This window comes from Callorhinus ursinus, unplaced genomic scaffold (assembly GCF_003265705.2).
Source record: "Callorhinus ursinus isolate GAN/ISIS: 27379988/994484 unplaced genomic scaffold, GSC_fseal_2.0 scaffold79, whole genome shotgun sequence".
Lineage (NCBI taxonomy): Eukaryota > Metazoa > Chordata > Mammalia > Carnivora > Otariidae > Callorhinus > Callorhinus ursinus.
In genome coordinates, this window is record NW_027397141.1 from 937960 (window position 1) to 962062 (window position 24103).

The 24103-nt window shown below is 44.6% G+C and overlaps 1 protein-coding gene across 4 annotated transcripts in view; it reads left to right on the plus strand.

The window, feature by feature from the left end:
• MYO16 (myosin XVI) overlaps positions 1–24103 on the plus strand; it is a 593786-nt gene that overhangs the window by 322320 nt on the left and 247363 nt on the right. For all 4 annotated transcript variants that reach the window (XM_073887420.1, XM_073887418.1, XM_073887419.1 and 1 more), the window contains exon 16: positions 7774–7921. In XM_073887420.1, the coding sequence (XP_073743521.1) occupies positions 7774–7921 (148 nt within the window). The remainder of the gene's footprint in view (positions 1–7773; positions 7922–24103) is intronic.

Genomic DNA, 24103 nt, shown 5'->3' on the forward strand with positions numbered 1-24103 from the left:
TTTCTTTCTTTCTTTCTTTCTTTCTTTTTTTTTATGTTCAGTTAGCCAGCATATAGATAGTACATCATAAGTTTTTGTTGTAGTGTTCAATGATTCATTAGTTGCTTATAACACCCAGTGCTCATCCCAACATGTGCCCTCCTTAATACCCAGCACCTGGTTACCCCATCCCCCCCAACCCCTCCCTTCTGTACCCTTCAGTTTGTTTCCTGGAGCCCATAGTCTCTCATGGTGTGTCCCCCTCTCTGATTCCCACCCCCATTCAGTTTTCCCTCCCTTCCCCCGTGGTCCTCCACTCTATTCCTTATGTTCCACATAGGAGTGAAACCATATGATAGTTGTCTTTCTCTGCTTGACTTATTTCACTTAGCATAATCCCCTCCAGTTCCATCCATGTCAGTTCAAATAGTGGGTATTCATCCTTTCTGACGGCTGAGTAATATCCCATTGTATATATGAACTACATCTTCTTTATCCATTCATCTGTTGAAGGGCATCTCGGCTCCTTCCACGGTTTGGCTATTGTGGACATTTAGGACATACCCCATTTCTGACATCCCTCTTCGGTATTCCTGGTCGTGTCTCTGGACCTGGCGCTACTTCCCAGTGGTCTCTCATCCTGGAGCCCTTGGGTGGCTCACCAGTCAGAATGTCCTCTGGTTTAATGAGCTGAGGACAGCCCTTCCTCTCTGGGCACTAGAGGCCCCCCACTGAGCTTCTGTGTTCCATGTTTTCTGAATTTAGCCTTGTTTGGAACACCCTACCCTGCAAAAGACAAACCAAACCCACTTTGTGGTGTTTAGACTAGTATTTTTTTTTTCTAAGTCATTGCCTCATTTACATACATAAATGTTAGTTAAGAAGATAGCATACTCTGTAGCTCAGTGGAAATGGAAATCAGCCCTTGCTGTCAGGCTATGATTATGCCTCAATTATTCCCCTCTCAATCCACAGAGCCCTTTGCTGGCCTCATCAAAGTGGCAAGCCCAGGACCAGTTCCCTGTTCTTTCAGACTACACCCCTCACAGCCCACTGCACCTGAGTCCTCCCCAACCTCCCACTTCACCCCGCCCCACCTGCTCCACATTCTCCAGCCTCACTGGACTTCTTAAGTTCCTTGGTATATGAGGCCAAGGCTTGGTTTTCCCTCTTGGCTGCCTGGAGGAGGCTTGCCTCCTCCTGGAATGGGCAGGCTGCTCTCACTGTACTGGGTTCAGTTCAGGTCACTTCTTCAGAGAAACCCCTCTTTCTTCCCCAAACCACTCTTTCTAAGGTGACTTCTGGATCCCAGCTCTGTTCACTCCAGATCTGTCTCCTTCCTTATTTCTTCCACAGCACTTGTCAAAATCTGAAAGAGTCCTTTTCATGATTTGTCAGGTCAGTTGCTGTCTGTGTCTCCTATTAGGATATAAGCCTGTTGGCGGTGCAGATCCAGTCTGCCCCCATAGGGTGGGCACTCGCTAAGTATTCGTTGGATTGATGAGTCTAAGGAATGTATGTAAAGCGTCAATAAAATGAGGCAGCCATTCTTCATGTCAGGGAGGAAATTGTGTAAAGCCATCATGAACTTGTTCATGTTCACAAAGAACACATATTATTGAGAGTGTAAGTAGATAAGGAAAGCTATCAATATTTAACTCGACTTTTTTTAAAAATTAGATCCAATTCCTCTTCATAACGATAGTTTGTGTATGGTAAGAATAGAACCATTTTCTGCCTCCTTAGTGCCCACTCTGTCCCCTGGGGATTGGTAAAGTGGAAGTGTGTGGAAGGGTCTGCAGAGGGAGGTGGGCACAGAGTCTGCATGTGGGAATTGAGACTACTTGGCTCCTGTCTTATCTGTGCCCTGAAGATGCCCACATCTATTTAAGCAGAAACTGAAATTTACTAACAATCAGATATGTCTCCCAATAAATATGCCAAGGCTATGTTATATACTTCGGAAACTTAACCTTACAGTTAAGGCAAATGGGATGGAAAATCTATTAGGGCTTTTGCTTGTGTGTTTGTGTGTGTGTGTGTGTGTGTGTGTGTGTGTTTGTTTGTTTGTTTTAAACAAACCAGATGTCTTCTTCATCTTCATTATTAGCATCATCAATTATCCTTAGTATTTTACTCTCATTTGGACATTTTTTAAAAAAAGCTTCAGAGTGCTGGGCGCCTGGGTGGCTCAGTTGGTTAAGCGACTGCCTTCGGCTCAGGTCATGATCCTGGAGTCCCGGGATCGAGTCCCGCATCGGGCTCCCTGCTCAGCGGGGAGTCTGCCTCTCCCTCTGACCCTCTTCCCTCTCGTGCTCTCTATCTCTCATTCTCTCTCTCAAATAAATAAATAAAATCTTTAAAAAAAAAAAGCTTCAGAGTGCTTTAAATGGTCTTGTCTCCTTTGAGGAGCAGCATCTTTTAGTGGTGATAAGCCAATTGGGTTTCAGCATGAAAAGGCTGACAATAGAATTTAAATGAGGCCAACATCTGAAAAGCCCCAGCTCAGGGCCTGGTACACAGCAGGTGCGTTGAATGGTAGTCCCTTCCTCTCGGAGGCCAGAGGAAGCCTGGGACCTTTCTATCTCTTCACCCCCACTTTAGTATGGGGACATAGAAGTTAAGAGGAATGTGGAAATTGTCAATGTCAGATTCAGGACCAGGAGCCACACTTGGGATCCTAGTTGAGGCATTTTTCCTCATACCACTCTTTGTGTTAATCTGGAATAATGAAGTCAAAGAAAATGCGTAAGGGTGAAAGAGAGAATATTTGGATATATTAATTAAGCAACAGTGTGCTTTTAGGTGATTGCTAATTGAAGACATGATGGGGCTCTCTGGGAAGAGATCCTGACTGGTCATGATTTATAACTAGAAGGGTGGGGCAGATGACAGTGAGTGCTGGAAGTTTCTGGAAGTCAATGGGAAGGGCAATGAGGGTAGGTATTTGTCTTTCTTGAAGGAGAGGAGATTTATTTCCTCCATTTTCTTTTATAATTTAAGAAAAATTAGTATAGCTCTGTAAAATACTTTTACTGCATATTATGTCCTATATAATCTGCAAACATGTATGTCTTCACAGTGCCAAAACTTTCTGAGCAACATATTCATATGCAGATTTCTGGAAAGATAGAGGATCACAGGTATATTTCTAGTCAGGGATATTACTGAAATAAAACATCTTTTAAAGCATTCAGGTTTTGAGAAGTAAAAAAAAAAAAAAAAACCAGCAAGAAGCTTTTTTCTGTGTGTGGACATTTACATGAATGAGTCAAATCTCCTTAACCCCATACCTATCATTTTCCTTCCTTTATTTCAGTGTCATTTCAGATACAACAAAAAGGCTGGTATTTTCTCCATTTGGAAGAATATTAGGGTCTCATAGAAATTTGAATTTTTGGTTGTTTTGTGTTTTCCTCTAGCTAAAAGCCCCTTTAAGATATTTAAGATATATATATATATATATATATATTTTTTTTTTTTTTTTCCCCAGAATCCTGCTAACCCACAGCAATTTTATTCACTGTGGGAGATGAGCTAACTGGGATGATTACTAATTACACTGCTTTTGAATTTAGATTAAAAGTACCGAAGTCACTCTATGATGTGGAATTGGATTAGTTGTGAATGCTGCTCTAAACAAAGCTTGTACGTTGGCTGGGACAAATGGGCATCAGCCTCTTATCTGAATACAGAAGCAGGATGGTCAGGAGACATCTGTTCAGCTCTCCATTCCCTCTTGATATTTCTGTAGTTGACGACTAAAAAATAATGGGAAGGAACAACTATGGCAGTTTATTTCCTATGTGATTTTAGAAATATCTTCTCCAGCAGGGCTAATGTTATTAATACTACATGGAAAATGTTTTCAGCAAATAATTTGCCGAGGAAAGAAAGTGTAGTAGTTAAGACCTCTCCTTGAAATTATCACCTGATTTAACACTCAAGGAGAGATGGGAAAGAAACTACACTACCCCATTCTAATTTTAGCATCACCTTTGGACAACTAATTAAAGGGATATTTTGAAAGAGACTTTCTTTATGCACTTACAACAACTTTTCTAAAAGGTTTTTAATAAAACAACTTTTCTAACTAGGGAGTGTTAATTTTGAGGTCTTGGTTTTTTTTTTCTTTCTTTTTTTGCACTAATAATCATGATGACAGGCTGGATTGACCACTTAATGAACTTTACCAGAGGGAAAGCTCTATGAGTGGTTCCATTTGTTCAAGTAGATTTGTTATGTAAAACCAAACTAGGAGACCTCACATTTTTGCTTTTGGAGGCATGACCCTAGAATAATTATCAGCAGACTCATTACACAGGATGATGTTTCTAGTTCAAATGTAGGATATAATTACATCTGTTTGACTTCCTAAGAACTGCCTCCTTTTGATAAAATAAATAAACAAATAAATATATATATATATATATATAGACCATGGATCCTTACTTTGGAGTGGGAAACTACAGTAATTCACAGTTGCATTTGAAATCGGAAGGCTTAGTTGTTTACTGGCCGTTCATAATGATAAGAATAAACCTAAATTCAAATAAAAAATACTCCAGAAAAACTAGAATTTTCAGCCCACCACACATGTAGCCATAAATGTTGATTGACAGTAATTTCGGTATTGCCAGTCCCATCTCTGAAGCAAAATCAGGCTTGTGATTCCCATCCTATATCCTCTTGTCATTGTTCAACTTCTATGAAATAAAATGTCAACAACATGTTCTCATGACATGGGTTATTTTTGTTTGTATTTTTGTAATGTTTAAAGACAGAAACCCCAAATGATAGATATTACTCTCTACTGTACATGTGAAGTCACAACAAACCACAAGATGGCTAGACAATATTCACGCTGGGCATGCACTACTTTATAAACACATCACCTGTCTTACTCCTTAATAGGGATGTAAACCTTATTATCGAGGCATCTCTTTCATTATCTACTACCAGGCTATAAACCATGACTTGGCTCCTTTTTTATGATTTCAATATAGGTCTTGAAATTTTCCTAATATACCTTCTATGTATTAAATTGTGTCTGCATAAATTCAAGTCATGTTTGCCTTTCCAACAGTGGGTTGTTCCCAGTGTTTGCAACAGTGAGAGACTATTGTCTATGTTTTTGGTCTTTGTATAGTGTGGCTCTGTACACTTCTGATCTGGTTGATAGCAATACTTGCTAGGGGGCCTACAGCAGAACACTTTATAATCAACGTCTATATATATATATATATGTATGTATATATATATATATATATATATATATATACACACACACACACATATACACACACCATAGCAATGCAACTTGTGCTTTCAAATTGTAAGACAGTAATGAAGGAAATTCTAAAACTTTTTTGGGTGCTTTTGTTATACCCAAGGACGTGTTTTGCGTCAGATTATATTTGTGCACAAAGTTCCATGCTGGGTCAAGAACAAGGTCAGACTGTCCCCGCTCACCACTTGTTTTCAGCATTGTACTGGAAGTCCTAGCTAATGCAGTAAGGCAAGAAAAAAAATATGTATATATACAGATTGGGAAGAAAGAAATAAAACTGTCTTTGTTCACAGATGACATGATTATCTCTGTAGAAATTTAGAAAGAATCACAACAACAAAAATCTCCTGGAATTAGTAAGCCAACAAGGTTGCAGGATACATGCTTAATAAGCAAAAGTCAATTGCTTTCCTATGTATCGGCAATAAACAATTGGAATTTGACAATAAAAACACAATATTATTTCCACTACCACCAAAAAATGAACTACGTAGGTATACATTTAACAAAATATTTATAAGATCTTTATGAGGAAAACTACAAAACTCTGATAAAAAAAATCAAAGAAGATCTAAATAGATGGAGAGATATTTAATGTTCATGGATAGGAAGGCTCAATATTGTTAAGACATCAGTTTTTCTCAATTTGATCTATAGGTTCAACACAATCCCAATAGAAATCCCAGCAAGTTACTTTGTGGATGTTGACATAAAGTTTATATGGAGAGTTAAAAGATCCAGAATAGCCAATGCAACATTTAAAGAGAAGAACAGAGTTGGAGGACTGGTGCTACCCAACTTCAAGACTTATTCTAAAGCTGCAGGAATCGAGACCGTGTGGTATTGGTGACAGAACAGACACATAGATCAATGGGACGGAATAGAGAGCCCAGAAACAGAGCCACATAAATGTAGTTAACTGGTCTTTAACAAAGGAACAAAGATACTTCAATGGAGAAATGATAGGCATCTCAACAAGTTATGCTAGAACAGCAGGACATCCACATTAAAAAAAAAAAGACTCTAAATGGATCAAAAATCTAAATGTAAAAACAAAACTGTAAAACCTTTTAAAAGATAATGTAAGATAAATTGTTAGGTGACCTTATGTTTGGCAGTGCCTTTTAATACAACACTAAAAACACAATCCATGAAAGAAATAATTGATAAGCTGGCTTTCATTAAAGTTAAAAACGACTGTTCTGTGAAAGGTACTGTTAAGAGAATGAAATGATGAGCTGCAGATAAGGAGAAAATGTGGGCAAACAAACACATCTGATAAAGGACTGTTAGCTAAAATATGCAATGAACTCTTAGTACTCAGCAATAGGAAAACAAACAACCCACTTTAAGAAATGGTCAAAATATCTAGACACCTCACCAAAGAAGATACACAAATGGAAAATAAATAAGCATATGAAAAGATGCTCCACATTATAGGTCATCTAGGAAGTGTGAGTTAAGAAAAAAATGAAATACCACTGCAAACTTATTAGAATATCTGAAATCCAAAACACTTAACAACACTAACTACTGGCTAACGGATGTGGAGCAACAGGAACTCTGGTTAATTGCTGGTGGGGTTGCAAAATGGTGCAGCCACTTTGGAAGACAGTTTGGTGGTATTTTACAAAACTAAACATAGTCTTACCATACGATCTAGGAATCACACTCCTTGGTATTTATCCAACTGAGTTGAAAACTTATGTCCACACATAATGTGGATACAATGTTTAAAGCAGCTTTATTCATAATTGCAAAAACTGTCAGCAACTAAGATGTCCTCTAATAGGTGAGTAGATAAATAAGCTATAGTACGTTCCTATGATGGACTATTATTCGCTGATATAGGAAATGAGCTGTCAAGCCATGCAAAGACAAAGACGACCCTTAAATATATATTCTTGAATGAAAGAAACTGAAACAATTACAACCTGAACAGTTTACATACTGTATGATTCTAACTGTACAACATTCTGGGAAGGTAATGTCTCTATAGAGACAGTAAAAAGAGCAGTGGGTGTCAGGGGTTAGGGAGGGAGGAAGGGAGAAATAGTGGAGCATGGGATTTCTAGGGCAGTTAGACAACTCTGTATGATATTATGCTGGTGGATACATGGTGTTACGAGTTTCTTAAAACCCATAGAGTGTACAACACAAAAGGCGAACACCAACATACATTTACAGACTTTAGTTAATGATGAAGTATCAATATTGGCTCATCAATTTTAACAAATTTACTACAGTAACGCAAGATGTTAATAAAAGGGAAACTGTGCGTTGGGGAGGAGAAAGGGTACAATGGAACTCTCAGGATTTTCTGCTAAATTTTTCTGGAAACCTAAAAACTGCTCCAAACAATAAAGCCGGTTGATACTTTTCAAAAGGTCTGTATTTGAAAACGGCTGCATTATTATCTCTTGCAATTAATTAGTTTGTGTAAATTTATGGAAACGAAACTAGTAATGCCATTTAACAGGATCACTTTTTTTTTTCTCAACCAGCCAGAGTTTATACATATATGCTCGAGAAATCCAGACTTGTTTCACAACCTGTTGGCCAGAGCAATTTTCTCATTTTCTACTTGTTGATGGATGGGTTATCTGCTGAAGAAAAATACGGACTTCATCTTAATAATTTATGTGCACACCGGTAAGTGACTGCATATTTTCTGTGTAGTAATTCTGTCTTCAAGTTGTGATGGCATTTTAGCAGTCTTAAATTTTCTTCTTATTTTTCAGAGAAGAAGTGGTGAGTCAAAGAGACTAATTGGGCACTGTTAGGTTACAACCTTTGGGGTAACAGGATTGTAACAGTTTAATTGAATGTCGAGGTGTGCACATGTATTTGTGTGTTTGTATTAAGTTATGTTTCTGTTTTCCTAGTTTTCAGATCAGATTTAAATAATTAGTGTATATATAAACTTTTATATTCCTTTGGGTATTTTGGATATAACATTAGTTACGCATTCCTAATCTTTGGTAATCTTTTGAAATAATGGGAAATATTGTTTGGCAATCATTATTCATTAGTAACAGATGAAATTGCATGATGGATGAACACAAATCACACACATAAACTGGAGAGCTGATTTTCTGCACCGGAGGCAGAAAGCATTTGCTAGAAGGCAGGCTCATTGGTCATGGGATGGGATGGGGGTGAGGGAGACATAAAGGTGGGGAGCTGAGGGATGTCTTCACGTTGTGTGCATTTCCACCACCTGCCTGATCCGAGGCGTCTCCCATGAAGATTGGTCCAGATTTGGATCAGGATGAGAAGGAAACAGTGGGGGGGATCAGCCCCATTCAGGAGAGAAGCAAGTGGAAGAAAGGAGCAAGAGAGCTCACTGGTAAATCGTGGCTGGGCAGAGGCACTGGGCTCCGAAAGCGATAGGGATTTATTTCAGATACGTGTTACCACCTGATTGGTAGTTTCGTGGGTGTTTGTTATTGGATTCAAGAAGAATGGTCTGTGTTTTCACAATTGTTGAGAAGTCTTTGTGAGAAGAGTTAAAGAATGCTTGGAGAGGAAGGGCGTGGCCTGAGGACCCGTCTTGAGGGTGAAGGGAGAGAAGTCTACGGGGCGGAGATGACAATGTGAGAGCTGAGGGACTTTTGGGGGGTGATGGGGTCTCAAGGGCGCTGAGCTCCTGGGACGGGTTGGGGAGGCCCGGGGCAGGCTTTACCGTGGCCACTGCTGTGAGGTGTTCCTGACGGTGGGGCACAGGGGCCACGCAAAGGGATGAATTGGCCGTATCCTAACTCACACCGACGTCATTAACCACTCTCATTCCATTTCTTTGAAGATATGATGTCCAGGAGTAGAGGTACAATGTGTCATGTTGAAGGGGGAAGAGTAGTCAAGAGGTTAAGAAGAACTCATGAGAATTGTGTTTTATTTAAAGTGAAAGACTTTGGTGGTTTACTGTGCTCCCAAACAACAGAAATTCCGAAGATAAAGAAAACACTAGTATTAGAGCATGGGAGCAGGGATAAAAGTCGTAAATAAAGACAAGAAAAGAATGGAAATATTAAGTTCCTAGGGCACTAGAAATGTTTTTATCAAATCCCCTCATTTCGTAAAGGAGGAAATCAAACCCAGAACCATAAAGAAGCTTGTGCCAAAGGGAATATGGGCCATAACAGCCATGCTAAAAACCCGTTCCCTGGAATTAGCTTTTGTTTCGCCGCATTGAGCATCTCCAATGGGAGACATTCTCCGTGGGAGGAAAAGCATCAGATTGGAAACCCCGGGTCAGGTGTTCAGGAGTAGGCGCATGAGAAAAAAGTCTCATGGGTTTCTGTATTCCAAATCTTGCTTACAAGTAAAAACTCAACGTTGATAGCAAATAATTGGTTTGGGGGGTGCATCTATGTGTATTTGCACACGTGCACTTGGCATTTCTGACATAGACCAGTGAAGAGTAAAGGACCATAATCTAATCTACCGTGCAAAGAAACAGTTTAACTTCTGGGTTTGAGGTTTGGACCCGTCTCTCCAAGTGTGTGAGTGTGGGGGAGAAAACAAGCTTTTCTTTATTGAGGTCCAGTTCCAGCATTCATCTCTTTTGCTAAAGAGAGTTTGGAATCACTCAGGCTATTTAGAAAGTCAAACAGCCAGGGGTTGCTTTGTGAGAAGCTCCAACAGGAAAGAACGCAGCAAAATCATGAATCATTCAATTCTCTTGAACAAAGAGGTTATTTTTATTAAAATGTATTATAAATATCTAATGGGAACAAAACAACATCCCTCAATAAAAATACATGCCACAACCCCAGATTCATAAAAATATCAATCAGAACATTTGTACAATGAGAATTCCACAGGCATAATGTTTTTTAATAATAAAACAAGCTGCTTTGCAAGTTACAGTGCATTATATAGCGTACTATTTTTGTGGTTTGTGCTGTGTGGGTCTTCTCACTTTTTACAGTGTGCTGGCAAGTATTTGTCTGATATATGAGTTGGGGTTGGGGTCTAATCTTTATCTGGTAATGATGTGCCTTAAGGACCATAATTTTTTTAAATTGTTTGGCTTGTTTGCAGTCGGCAGTATAAATCTCAGCTTGCTAACTTTCTAACTTTTCACAAATCAGTGGCCCTTCCAAGTTCCTCCTAAAAATCAGCACTCGATAGGTCTGGGAAAAAATCACTATGTGGACACATACTATTGTGAAGAGTACTGTTGCTACCATCACATCTACTTAATCTGATTTTCTTTAAAAAGGTGCCGAGGTATCTATTAAGTAGACCATCTGAATTTGCCTTTGCTTTTTCAATGCTCATTCCACAGTGCAACTTGTACTGAAATGTTGATGAAGTATGTTGAGTCTTAAGGCACATGCTACAAAGAATTGCAAGCCTCTTCCTCCAAATGCACCTTTTCTCCTCTTCATTATTAACAACCCATTACCTGCATGAAACATGAAAAACACATGGAACAGGAAGTGGGAGCTGGAGACCTACTCAGTATCAATCCTCTGTTCTTATATAATTGAATTCCAAGGAGAAGGAAACATTGCTGGAGCTGATGCTTTAGAATTAAAGCTATGGAAGTATTTTTTTTTTTTTGTTTAAACTTTGACTCCGTTTTTGGAACTCAAAGTTTTCAGAGTTTCACATGAAAATTTATGGAGATTTATTTTAGTGTTAAATGCACCTAAAAATACTTTCCTGCTTGTAAAATTGGAAGGGTACCTAGAACAAGCAGATAGCACTCTTGCTTAACTATGGAACATAAATGGTACATACATGAGTTCCTATAGCTGAGCTGCATGAAAACAATATTTATAACACTTTGCATAAGGATCTTTCTGTACAGATTGTTAAAACAACAACAACAATGACGACAAGGAAAACAAGTCTTAACATAAGCAGTGGAAATAAGATTGCGTTCATCAAGAATTCCCACGAGATGGCGCAGCCTCCACAGGGTCAGGAGCCAAAAAAAAAAAAAAAAAAAAAAAAAAAAGCTCCTCATTAAAGGTTTCTTTTTTATTTATGGTTCTTCCTATGATTTACTTCTTCTTTTCCTGGCTGTTTGTTTTTCAAGTTCTATTTCAAATTCCTTTGTACAGAATAAATATAGTCTGTGTTCGTGGGAATTGAGCTTTAATGAAAGTTAGAAGTAGTCATTAATTGCTGATCTTCAACCTCCTTTAAACAGCTTTTATGGGTTTAGTCCCAGAACAGCTGGACTCTGAAAAGCGAAGAAGTTATTCCTAATCTTCCTTCCTACTGATGAGCGATGGAAATGATTGTGATGCGGCATAGTAACATTTTCAGAAAAGGTCAGATTTTGAATTATAAGCTGAAAGCAAGCAATCGTTGACTCAGAGCGTGTGACCTGTTTCTAACCTTGTGTGTTAGTGAAAGGAAACTCTGACTCATCGAGTATTTGAACTTGTGATTGCTGCCTGGGAGTACACCTGTCACAGTAGACGCTGTGACAATTAACTCTAAGTGAGAGTTTATTATTTTTTTTTTTTTGCTAAGGATTTATTATGCACATTTGACTTCATCTGAGAAAGTCTCGCATAATTAAAAAATAGTTAAGGGTCAACTTAAATATTATTTGAGGATGAGTCTACTGGGTTTTGTAATACAATAAAAGATTTATTTGGCCATGTAGTTTAGGCAAGCAAATCTTGAAGGTGCTCCCAAGGCAAAGTTTCAAGATAAGAAGAACCAAAATTGATTGCTACTGGACTGTATTATTAGTTATATATTTTTTAAAGGTTTTATTTATTTATTTGAGGGAGAGAGCGAGTGTGCAAGAGAGATAACAAGCAGGGGGAGTGGGAGAGGGAGAAGCAGACTCACCACCTAGCAGGGAGCCCGATGCAGGGCTCCATCTCAAGACCCTGGGATCATGACCTGAGCCGAAGGCAGTTGCTTAACGACTGAGCCGCCCAAGCGTCCCTATTATTGGTTATCTAAATAATCATCACAATTGTAGTACTTATAGCTTAAGGAGCAGCCCCCATCAGGTTCTAGACCTTGTTCCCGTGTCATCTTCCTTGTCTCTTTGAGTCCTCACCTGTAACTGAGCGGAGGGTGTAGGACCACATCCACATTGGATGGACTGGGCCGTGAAGACAGAGAGGTCAACCAGGTGCCAGATTTGAGTCCAAGTCCTACTGACTTTTAGCCTTAACCCTGTATCGTGTCCACAACAATGTTGCCTATAAATTGACAACCGCTGCCTTTGTAACTTTGTGTCCAGGACATTTTTAAGGCAAATGAAAGTGAAAGCACAAGGTCGGTGTTTGTGTACTTTTTTTTTTTTTATTTAAAATTAGTTAAACAAAACTAACTTAGGGTATTGTAGACTTTTGTCACCTCTACCAGAGAAAACAGTTCTGGGTTCCTTCTTTATCAAGTAGCATGATTAAAGTTTTAAGCCATAAGAGATGGCATTATCCTAGCTGAAGGCTATAATATTGGAAATATGGAAAGGGTTGGGTCACCTGTGTGAATGGTCAGGCGAGTTCCACTTGTGGAAAGCCAACAGCAAGGAGTCAGGGGCAGGGGTTTCCTCCTTCTTCCTTCTTTTTATTCTTGAGTGATGTGTACCCAGAAGAGGAGAGAGAGGGGAAAAAACACACACGCAGATACCAGGCACCGTGCTCTACCTCTTTAGTCTTCAGAACCCTACGAGGAGTTATGAATATTCTAAATTGTTTTTACAATAAGTCCGAAGCACGGAAATGTAACTTAAGGACATTTAGCTGGTAAGTCTAGTAAATGAAAGGGACAGATTCCAAACCCAGGTATGTGTGGCCTCAGGTTTGCTGTTCATTAGAACACTGCAAGTGTCGTATACCCAACACTGAGCACATTTAACAAAGAAAGAAGAAAAGAGGGAGGTTGAGAGGATCGCGCAGCTCACTGGACGATAGGACGCGGTGTTCCCGCACGCATACCTAGATGGTAGTCTCTGCCCCCCTCTCTCCCTCTCACATCTGTTTTATTTGCATGTGTTTTGGAACACGGAGAAGGATGTGACACACACAGCCCTTCCATGTTTTAGGAACCCTGGGGAGGAAGCAGGAGTTCCTACTTTCTGTCTCCGAGAGGCCACCTTGGCAGCCCGGCTCAGGTCTCAGGCCGACCCGGGCCCCGGAGTCAAGGGGAAAGGGTGGAGGATAGGAGCTGTTTAACCGCAGCGGGGGACATGGGAGCTGGGCATCAATAAGTAGCCACACGAAGCCTATGATGCTCCAGCTGCCAGGCTGGGCCCCTGCTGCCCAGAGGAGTGTCAGCCCCGGCGTCAGGACACAGGTGTCGGGAACCTGGGCAGCAGGCCCAGCTCTGCCCCCACTGAGTGACTGTGGTCCAGCTTACCCTGTGGACTTTCTAACTGGCGTTCCAAATAGCTACCCATATGCAGGACCGTTAATTATGCAAACATATCTCGGAAGGCCTGCCAATAAAAACTGTAAGGCATTGCCATATAATTTCTGTTTTATGTGTATTTCCCGCAAAATATTTTTGGGGGTTGAAGGTTAAAACAACACTAGGAGGGGCACCTGGGTGGCTCAGTTGGTTGAGCATCGGACTCTTGGTTTCCACTTGGGTCATGATCTCGTGGTTGTGGGATCAAGCCCCGTGCTGGGCTCTGGGCTCAGTGTGGAGTCTGCCTGAGGTCCTGTCTCTCCCTCTCCCTCTGCCCCTGCCCTCTGCTTGTGCTCGCTCTCTAAGATAAAATAAATAAATAAAATCTTAAAAACAACAACAACATTATGATCCACCCAATCCACAGTATTATTAAGTAGCTTGTGTATGAGAATTTTGATGTCTGACTATACCTCAAAAATTCAGATTTCTACTTTAAGTCAGTGATGTGTGTTACATGGTGACATCTGTTGTTTTTGTTGATGGTACCCTTATGGTTACCATTGTGATAATTCCCAAATTAATAAAAGCCATCCCTGACTGAACACTTGCCACAGAATTTTCTCCTTGTCTGTTCAGGATAATTGTGGAAGGTTGTAATTGATCTCCCCATGTTGCGGACGGAGTGCCTGAGCGCTGTGGGTACTTGGTTAACCAGCGTGGAGTGGAGGTGATGTTGGAACTCTGACCTGTTCAGTTCTCCATTACTTATATCAACAGTTTTGAAATTATTCCATATACGAATTCGCATCACAGTTAACATTTAGTGCCTCTACTAGAGCGAGAAGATCATTTGCTAAATTCAACTTTGTAATTCTTTTTGCTTCTTCAGATTTTTGACACTAATAGCGTGGTCAAGGTTTTGAGGGTGCATTCGCACATATAGACAAACATGCATACCTCTATGTGTAGGGACAAAAACCAACAAGAAACTACTTTTAAGACTGTATTAAGTGTTCCACTGACATTAAGTCCCAGACACTGTGATCAGTAATTGCTTGTATTATTTCATTTAGTTCTTCTAGCAATTCTATGATATAGATATTAATATTGTTCCTTTTTTTTTTTTTCGATGAGCACACTGAGATCTGCAGGACATGTAACTGCCCAGGGCTGAGCGGGAAGGAAATGGGGACACAGTGATTTCAAACCTGCTGGTCTTGTCTCCAGAACCCAAGCGCTCAACCGCTTGCCACTGATCCCTGTTTGTCCATTTGGGAAGAGCGATAGCCAGCCTTAGCGCTTAGAAACGGACAGTCTTTTCTGACATATAAACATTAATTTCACTGTCTGCATCCTCACGATTTGAAGAAAGCAGATGAAAACATACCTTTTCGTAGCATAACCAGCCCCTTACACTCTCTTCAGAGTTTTGTTTCTGTTTCCTTGAAATTCCAGTTGGATTGTGTTCACTTTCCCAGTCGCCGGTGCAAAAAAAAACGTATCCTGACCCCCAAATATTCTCACATCTTTGTTCTTTATTTCATTTTTTTAATTTATTTTTGAGAAAGAGAGGGTGCGCCCGGGGGGCGTCAGGAGAAAGCAGGGGGCAGGGGGAGAGAGAGAATCCCCAGTGGGCTCCATGCCCAGCGCAGAGTCTGACGCAGGGCTTCATCTCATGACCCTGAGATCCTGACCTGAGCTGAAATCAAGAGTTGGATGCTTGACTGACCGAGCCACCTGGGCACCCCTCATCTTTGTTCTTTAAGTGCAATGCCATGTGCTGACCATTCTGATACCCTTTCTTTTCCCCGGCCAGGCCTGGCCTCCCCCCGTCTGCACAGATGCTTATTTGCCTGCCCCTTCAATCTCGCCCTTTACACTCATGTCACATGAATGCTTGGTGAATACCACTTTATGAAACCACCTAGCTCAGAAATATTTCATGAGTATTGCTTTTCTGTCATATCAAATAAAGTCTTCTCGATGATAACAAGGAAACAGAGCTGGTGAGGCCGAAAGGAATTTGAAGGAAGAGATTGTTAACATGTTCTTTGAGATTCTCTCTACTCTTGTCTCAGAGTGGAGTTGAATGTCAGTCAAGGGAAAATTTAGTTTTATGCTGAGTGAAGAAATAAACGGTCAGTTGACATTAGATGATTAGTCACCATGTTTATCTTTCAGTTAAGAAAAAGGAAATCCACTCTCATATTAGGAGAGTTAAGTGCTCTGTGTCTCCCTTTCCTAGTCAGTAAAGTAGATGTAAAAATTCGTAGTATAGAGCTTCAATCGAGTCTCCATAGCTCCCAAATACAAAATGTTCTGAAAACCAAAACTTTCTTTATGACTCATGTGCTAGTGGAAAGACTAATGACCTGAACTCATTTGAAGCAGAATCTAAACATGAATTGATATGAGTGTATTTATAATCTTTATATAGGTCTCACTTGTTGAGAATATTCGTATGGCTTTTCCCAGAGTTAAAGTATTTGATTAAAGCATACTGCTAACCTTGCTGGGAATATAAACACTACATGAACTTACAAAAGGAAAAAAAAATGTGAATAGTAGAACATACTTTTGTCCAAAAGTTTAGGATAAAGAGTTGTGGCTTGTTGTCATCTGGTTTGTGTAGGTATGAAACTATGGCAGTCGTTATGTTTCTCACTCAAGTGAAGACGCAACTTCCCCAGGACTGCCGAGCAAACACTCACCGGAAAATGACCTCCCCACCTGCCTTGGTGTCTGACAGCAGGCTCCCTTCCGCTCCCAAGAGCCTCCTTCCCTCTCAGTCTCTCTCTGTCTCTCTCCTCTCTGTCTCTCTCCATTTCGAATTATTTCCCCCTTATAAATAACAGTTATTTTATTGCCTTCTAAATTATGAAGAACTGTATCAAGATGGCAGACAGGCATGGGTTTAGAGGAGCAGCACTCCGCCAGCGGTGGTGATGTCCTCTGTAGAGGGAGGTGTGACTCCGGCCGACTAATGAAGCTTGTGGTGAAGGGCCACAGAGCACGCTCAGGGGTTTGCTTGGTGACTCCCTGTTATTTTAGAGGGACGCATTCACAGTCCCATGAGAGAGAGAGAGAGAGAGAGAGAGAATCTGTTTCCTTCTTTTCAGACCTACCCATGCGACTAGCAAGCAGCACCCCACACTCAGGTGTGGCCTGTTTCCCATCCACCATGTCTGGCAGGCTAATGTACTTGTCAGTGTCATCCGCTGTTGGCACCTGGCAGTCCCACACTGGCCTTCCTCTGGGTCGGAGGTGGAGTGACCATTTCCACGTGACAGGTGAGCCTGGGTGAGCCGTTCCCACGGTCCCAGCCTGCGCCTGCTCCAGCCTGGCTTCCTCGCCGTGCTGGGTCGGTGACCACGCCACACAAAGAGCTCTCTTAGCAGTGCTTCCACATGCTCCCTCCCCAGTGGTCTTCCAGTCTCCCTTTGTAGTTCCCAGGAAGTGCTGGACAGACACGGCCCCGTGGAAGATAAGCTGCGGCTCCTTGTCCGGCTGATAGGACCGCATTGCCAAAATCGGGGGGCCGGCCTTCCCACCAGCCACAGGCGGGGCTGCTCGGCTGTCCCCCCGCTTACAGGCAGGCTAGCGGAGCGAGTCCTGTTACAACCTAAGGCAGAACCCGAACGCTGCAAAACTTCCCGTTTCACATTTTCCCTAGGGCAGAAAATCAATTTGAATGCTTCAAATGCCTTGTCATTCTGTATCGGCTGGAGTGAGAAAAAAGGTATTCTTCAAGCCAAAAGACCTGCATTTATTTAATCACAAGGGGTGATGACCTCCGTAAGATTTGGGAATGCGTGCTTGGTTAGCGGTCAGGTGTCTCCTCCAGTGGATCGCGTGAGGGTCAAAGCAGACACGCCCTGTGCCTCCGACAGGGCGGGGTTTGAAACGGATAACGTGTGGATATTTACGCAGACCCTTGTGATAAAACGTGTGCGTGATGCGTGTGCGCACAGATTGAAAATTATACCCTGTGCAGTGACAGGAAGGGGTTCTTGTTCCCGCAGACCCACCGCCGAATCAGCAAGCATGTGGGACGTACAATTAAAACCGTGCCACCCAACACCTGTGTGTGCTGAGCACGTGACAGATGTCATCTCACTCCTCCCACAGCTCAGCCTGACACAAGGCAACGTTGACGGAATCGCCCAGTGTCACGTGGCTTTGCCCAGGCCTCTCTTAAATACATCACATCTCTGCCTTTCAAACCCTGGTCTCCAAATAACAGGTGAAAGATTTCAGGCAAGTGTTGGAAAAAGAGCCATGAAACGTTTGCAGCCGCCAGAGACATGTCCTCTGACACATCAGGAGGGGCCGGAGCCCCCAAGGGCCCTGATGACACTTGCCCATCTTCCTGGTACAGGTGAGGTGTGGTGAGGGTGGACAGGAGGCAGAAGCCCGACCTCCGGCCGGTCCCTCTCCCCAGGGCCCCGGAGGCCCCTCTCCTCCCCACTCCTGCCCCCCCACCCACCCTCTCCCCTCTGTCTCCTCTTCCTCTACCCCCTCTCCACCTAGCCCAGCCCCACTCCACCCACCCTGCCCCTCTTCCCCCACCATGACCCCAAACCTCCCCACTTTCACTTCCCCTTCTGGCTGCAAGCCTTCTGCTCACACACTTTCCTTCTCCCCTCTGCCCCTCTTAATCCCTGCTTTCTTGCAGATTCAGAACTTTCAGGATTCAGGCCAAGCACGCTGGGCCTCACTGTTCTTTGCTGGTTTGGGGAATCTGCCAGGGCAAGACTGCCTGTGAGCCTCACCGTGAACGGACATGCAGAGCCTTGATATTTTACAGGAATTACTCCCAAGCCAGCTCTTTCCCGGCCCGCATGTGTAGACTGATTTTGGAACCCAGGTGTGGGCCTTGACATGTGAGCTGTTACATGGCGGCTCGTTTCGCTTTGTTCTGACTGTGGCGCCTTTTCTGGGTGAGCTCTTGGCTACAGGAGGCTTCCCCGCGGACTGTCCAGGAGAGAACAGCGATTGCACGTTCTTCGGCCAGCGGTCACAGCCTCGGTTGTCTTGCAGGAATTGGCCTGTTAAAACGTGGGTGCTGGCACTAACACATAAAACAAATGCCTATGAGAAGGGACATTTCCATGGCCCCCTAAACACTGGGATACCTACCAGAGATCTCTAACTGGACATGCCCCGGTCTGGGCGCCCGGGAAGCAGCCCCCACCCAAACCTGCGGCATCTCCCTTTCCCCCCCACCCCCAGCAACCCCAGCCTTCCACGCCCCTGACCCAGCTCCCTGACCCTCCTGGGTACCTATCGTCCCCAGTGCCGGGTGACCCCTCAGGCCGGCACCGCTGCCGCCCAGGGCGGTCACTCGGCTAGCGCACAACATCTCCAGTTCGATGTACCCGACCACAGTTCCCACGGCACCTCACAGTCTGATCTGCAGGGTCCGGCTGGGGAGACTGATGCAGCCAACGTTCTCTCCAGATCAAGCTTTTAGGTATATAAACCTAGAGGTTATGGGGTATATTTCAACACATGTTTTGACTCGATGCCCCTAAATGAACAGTGGCAGACAGCAGAAACGCTTGCTTCCTCCAGGATTCTGTAAGAAGGTTCTAGCTGACGGAGGTCAGTAATAACGAGACCTCAGTGTCCGAACAGATAAAACCAGCCAAGTCCGAAAATAAAACCTCCCAAGAGCAGTGCTGGAAAGCCCCAGGTTGTGGCAAACGAACCCAGACAAGGAGAGGCATGACATCACTCCGAAAATGTTTATCTTAAGCACACGCAGTGTTTTGGGGGATAAGAATGTGCACAGTCCAGAGTCGACCCTATTCTGTGCCGAGAGCTAGTCCTGTCATTTTCAGTTTACCAGTGATTGAGACAAACGTCCGCGCCCTCTTGGACCTCAGATTCCCACAGAGGGACACACGAGGAGCAGTGGGTGCCGTGAACGAGGAAATTCGAGAGTGTGCCAGGGTGCTCAGTGCTGAGGAAGGAAGCAAGCAGGGCGTGCGAACAGGGACCGGGAATGCGGAGTCTGGGGTTCAGGTGGAAGTTCTGGGTGGCGGGGGCTCACAGAGATGGCAGACGTGAGCCAACTCTTAATGACGTAAGGGAGCTAGCCAAGGTGGAATCGGAAGAAGAACGTTCCGGAAGGAAGAGGGAACAGGTAGAGCAAACCGAGGATGGGAAGCTGCAGAGAGCTCAAGGAGCAGCGTGGAGCCCTCCGTGGCAGAGTGGGGAGACCACTGAGGATGAGGAGGGAGATCAGCGCCCCCAGGGAGCAGATCAGACAGGGCCTCGGGGGCTGTCAGTGGGTTGCCACCCTCAGGGAAGCCAGGAAAGTCTTCAGGCTCGGCCGAAGAGAGCTTCAAAGAACCGCTCTGCTGTTGCACTGAGGACCGGTCACTGATGGGGACAAAGGCAGCTCTGTGAGGACGTGTGTCCTCACCTCAGCGAGACGCGGCCTGGGTGCGCATCAGTGGGCTGTCTTAGGCGACGTGGCCCAGCGTGTGGCACGCCCCTGATTTCAGCCCTTCTGTCCTGAGTGCGGGTTGGTGGGATTTGTTCAGTGCCCCGAGTCTATTTTAATCCATTTGTCACACCCTGAGGGGTTCAGCTTCACTTTTTCCTGTTCACTCCTCTTGGCAAGTAGGTGATTGCTGGAGTCTGTTGCTCTGAATGTGACCTCTCTTTTCTTGACTTCTGTGTGTCCCAACAAGGGGGGTTGGCGTCCTGGGATCTCCGGACACTGTGCTGTGCAGAATGAAGAGTTGGCTGAGCATCAACCGCAGGGTCCCCCGCATGCAGCGATGTGGGATGAATCGGGGGGCAGCGTTTCATTCTGGAATGACAGTAATCCCGCCAGTCCTGGCTTTTCTGGGTTACCTTCTAAGGGGTTCGACTCATCTTTGGAACCACGAAGTTCTTGCAGGGCGTTTGTTTTCAGGAATGACGATGCAGCAAAGGGAGAGTGGGCTGCAGAGATGCATGGGGGGGGGTGGTAAGCCATTCACCAGCCCGGGGACGCTCCACAGGTTGTAGGGTGTCTCTCCGAACCCTGCCTTTCGCTTACCTGCAGAGGTGGTGCTAATCGTTTTCAGCGGTGGCTGGCGGGAATGGGCCTTGGGTGTATAGAAGGTGACGTACAGACTTGTGAGTTTCTAGTGGCTTTGGGGTGATCATTTCGCTTCTCTCCCCTCCGTCTCCCTTGCGTCTGTAAGCGGCATCCCGCTCCTCCCAAAACCTGCAGTGTTGTCCTTCACTCTCCTCCCTCCCAGCCCCGTCTGTGGGCAAGTCCTGGTCATGCCGCCTACTTACACAGCAGACCCAGCTCCCTTTCCCCATCTTCCTACCACAGTCCTGGGCTTGCTGCCCAGCCTCGCCTACCTGAAATTCTTCAAGCCTTCCTTTCGGGCTTCCGAACACCGACTGGCCCCACCGTGGTCCACACCCTGCTCTGCGGTCAGGTGCTCTCTCTAAAGTAGAAGTCAGGTCCTCACTGTCCACCCTGCTTAAAGCCCCCCAGCAAACAGAGCAGACCTCCATCTCTTGGCCTCGCCCGTGGGGTCTCTAGTCCAGTCCCTGCTGCCGTGGCTGGGCTGTGGCGACTGCCGTGGCTTGAAGACCACACGCAGCCACCTGCTCAGATGGCTCATCCCTCGGTCCTCCTTGCCTCCACTCTTGGCAGTGCACGGTCTAGCTCTTGCCAGCTGAAATGGGCGGAGGCGTCTCCACGGCCTCCTGGGCAGAGGAGGGCGAGCCCAGAAGACCCACCACCCAGAGGCTGCGGGCAGCTGGTCCCAGGAGACTCAAGTCTCCGCCCGTCTTTCCCTCACTCATTCAAAAGGACGTGGTCACTGCTCGGTAGCCTCTCAAAGTGCTCAAAATCTGGGCCATCAGCTTCTCAGTGACAGTGTGACAAGTGTCCTGAGCATCTGACTGGGGGCCCCAGGAGCGGGCGAGGAGGCTCCGTGCCGGCTGCAGGGGGCCAGGAAGCAGGGGTGACAGGCCCACAGATGAACTTGAGGAGCCCGGGAAGGCGAAGGCTTCGGGAATAGAGAAGCAAAGATACCGGCTGAGTGTAAGGTCCGTGGGGACCAGGCAGGACCCGTGGGACAGGTATCTAGAGAGCAACAACCACACAGAAGCGAAACAGGAGTTGTGTTTTCTAATGCACTTTCTGGAGAGAAAAATAGCAATAATTCCATAAATGAATGCTGATGGCGGTCTTCTTCCAGATGGGTTCCTTCCTTCCCTGAAGCGTAGATACTGCACAGTGACTCGTGCTAATGAACTGGTCCAACTCATACTCAGTACACCTTTTGAATTGCTGGTGCTAAATAAGAGAAGCACGTAGCATACAGCAGAAACCAGTCCTTTCGGACTGCAGTTCTGTTTCGGGGAAAGATGCAGTGTTGGGAGCAACGAATACTGAGGTGTGAGATAACCTGGGCCGAGTTTCCAGAGTCCTGGTGTGAGAAATTCCCGTAAAGAGGCGAGAGCTGAGAGCGTGCTCAGACGGAGGGGCCCGACCTGGGGCGCTCAGCCACACGCGGGTGTTGGGCGGCATGCCGTCCTCCTGATCGCAGGAGAAGGCGCTCACCAAGTATGGACAATGTCCCAGATGGAGAGTGAACACAGCAACGGGACACTTGGCGAAAATGAGGGTTGTGTCAAAATACCAGTGGTGTTCCTAAGTGAGGATGGAGTTATAATGAGTTACATTTGCTTTTTAGCATCTTTTCCCTCTCGTGCCTTCCTTCAGAGAGCAGCAAGACAACTCTGTCTGAGTTAGTGATTTCTCACATCCTTGGGGCCTGCTAAGCCCATGGGTGCCTCCCACTGCCCAGAGATTCTGGGGTAATGGGACCGGGGCGTGACCTGGGCACTGAGACTCACTGCCATGGGACTCGGACATGGTCTAACGAGAACCACCGTCTCTGGTGGATCAGATGCTGCGCCAACCTTCAGAGGTTCCCCGAGAACCCTAAATGAAGCTCCAGCTTGTGGAATTGATACTCAGATAAGACCTTCTGACCTGGAAGTGTATTTACATTTTACGTGATTTTTGAAGGTTTGCAAATTTTTCTCTGAGACAAGGTAAAGTCAGGCAGGGCAAATATTTTGCTGTAAATGAACCTAAAGGATGGCTGTAACCTTTCCCTGGGGCCATGGTGGGAACGTGTTGGGCACATCACAGAAACTCAAACCAACCTGAGTCCTCGGGGCTCCCCCACAAGGCTGCCTTTCCTGCCGTTTCCACCGATAAGGAAGTAAAGAGAATGCAGAATGCTGAGCTCTGGGATGTCCGAAGGTGAGACCTCAGTCAGACTCCAAGCCCAGCGAGCTCTCAATGCTGTGTTGTGTCTCCCGTCTGGTTCTTTCCACCAGACCCCCTTTTTCAGTGCGGTGGCCGGGACTTGCTCAGGAGGGGCTCTGTCTGAAACAGCCCTGCGAGATTTCTAGAACTTTCTATCCTCCCACGTCTGTCATTTTAGAAAGCCCCACTGTCATCCTCCAGCCCATCTCTTTTCAGCTGTATTCAGCCGCAGGTCTTCCAGAGAGGCATGGCGAGCTTGCCTTCCAGGCTCTCTCCGCTCCCCGGTCTTGGAGGGGAGGAGTGCCAAGGGGGACAGGGAAGCTTGAAGAAGAGAGGAAATGAGGATGTATTCCTGAGGCTTTCAGGAAAGAAGTGAGGACAGCATGGGACCAACCTGGAGGAGAGGAGACACTCTGAGGGCCAAGAGCAGAAGGGCCCGTGCAAGTGCCAGATGCTTCCTCCTATGTCACGCCACTAACTGCAGTGATGGAGTTATTAATAGCAAGCTATATTATTATATAATTACATCATGTACTATATTACATATCATCTATATAAATGTTGCATAAAGTGCTATATATTATTTCATACACTGTATTATCGAAATACCTAATCCCACATCTTTTATGCCTGAGCAGCAACATGGTGTTCATCTAGGAATAGGGAAAAGTTTTGCATTTGGATAGGTCACCTTGAGTGGATGTTAACGTGTAAGAAAAACTTGTGATACATGACCTCACTGATATGAGGAATTCTTAATCTCAGGAAACAAACTGAGTGTTACTGGAGTGGTTGGGGGTGGGAGGGATGGGATGGCTGGGTGATAGACATTGGGGAGGGTATGTGCTACGGTGAGCGCTGTGAATTGTGCAAGACTGTTGAATCACAGATCTGTACTTCTGAAACAAATAACGCAACATATTTTAAGAAAAAAGGAAAAGAAGAAGATAACAGGAGAGGAAGAAAAGGGGAGTATGTCAGAGGGGGAGACGAACCATGAGAGATGATGGACTCTGAAAAACTGAGGGTTCTAGAGGGTAGGGGGGTGGGGGGATGGGTTAGCCTGGTGATGGGTATTGAGGAGGGCACGTTTTGCATGGTGCACTGGGTGTTATGAACAAACAATGAATCATGGAACACTGCATCAAAAACTAATGATGTAATATATGGTGATTAACATAACAATAAAAAAA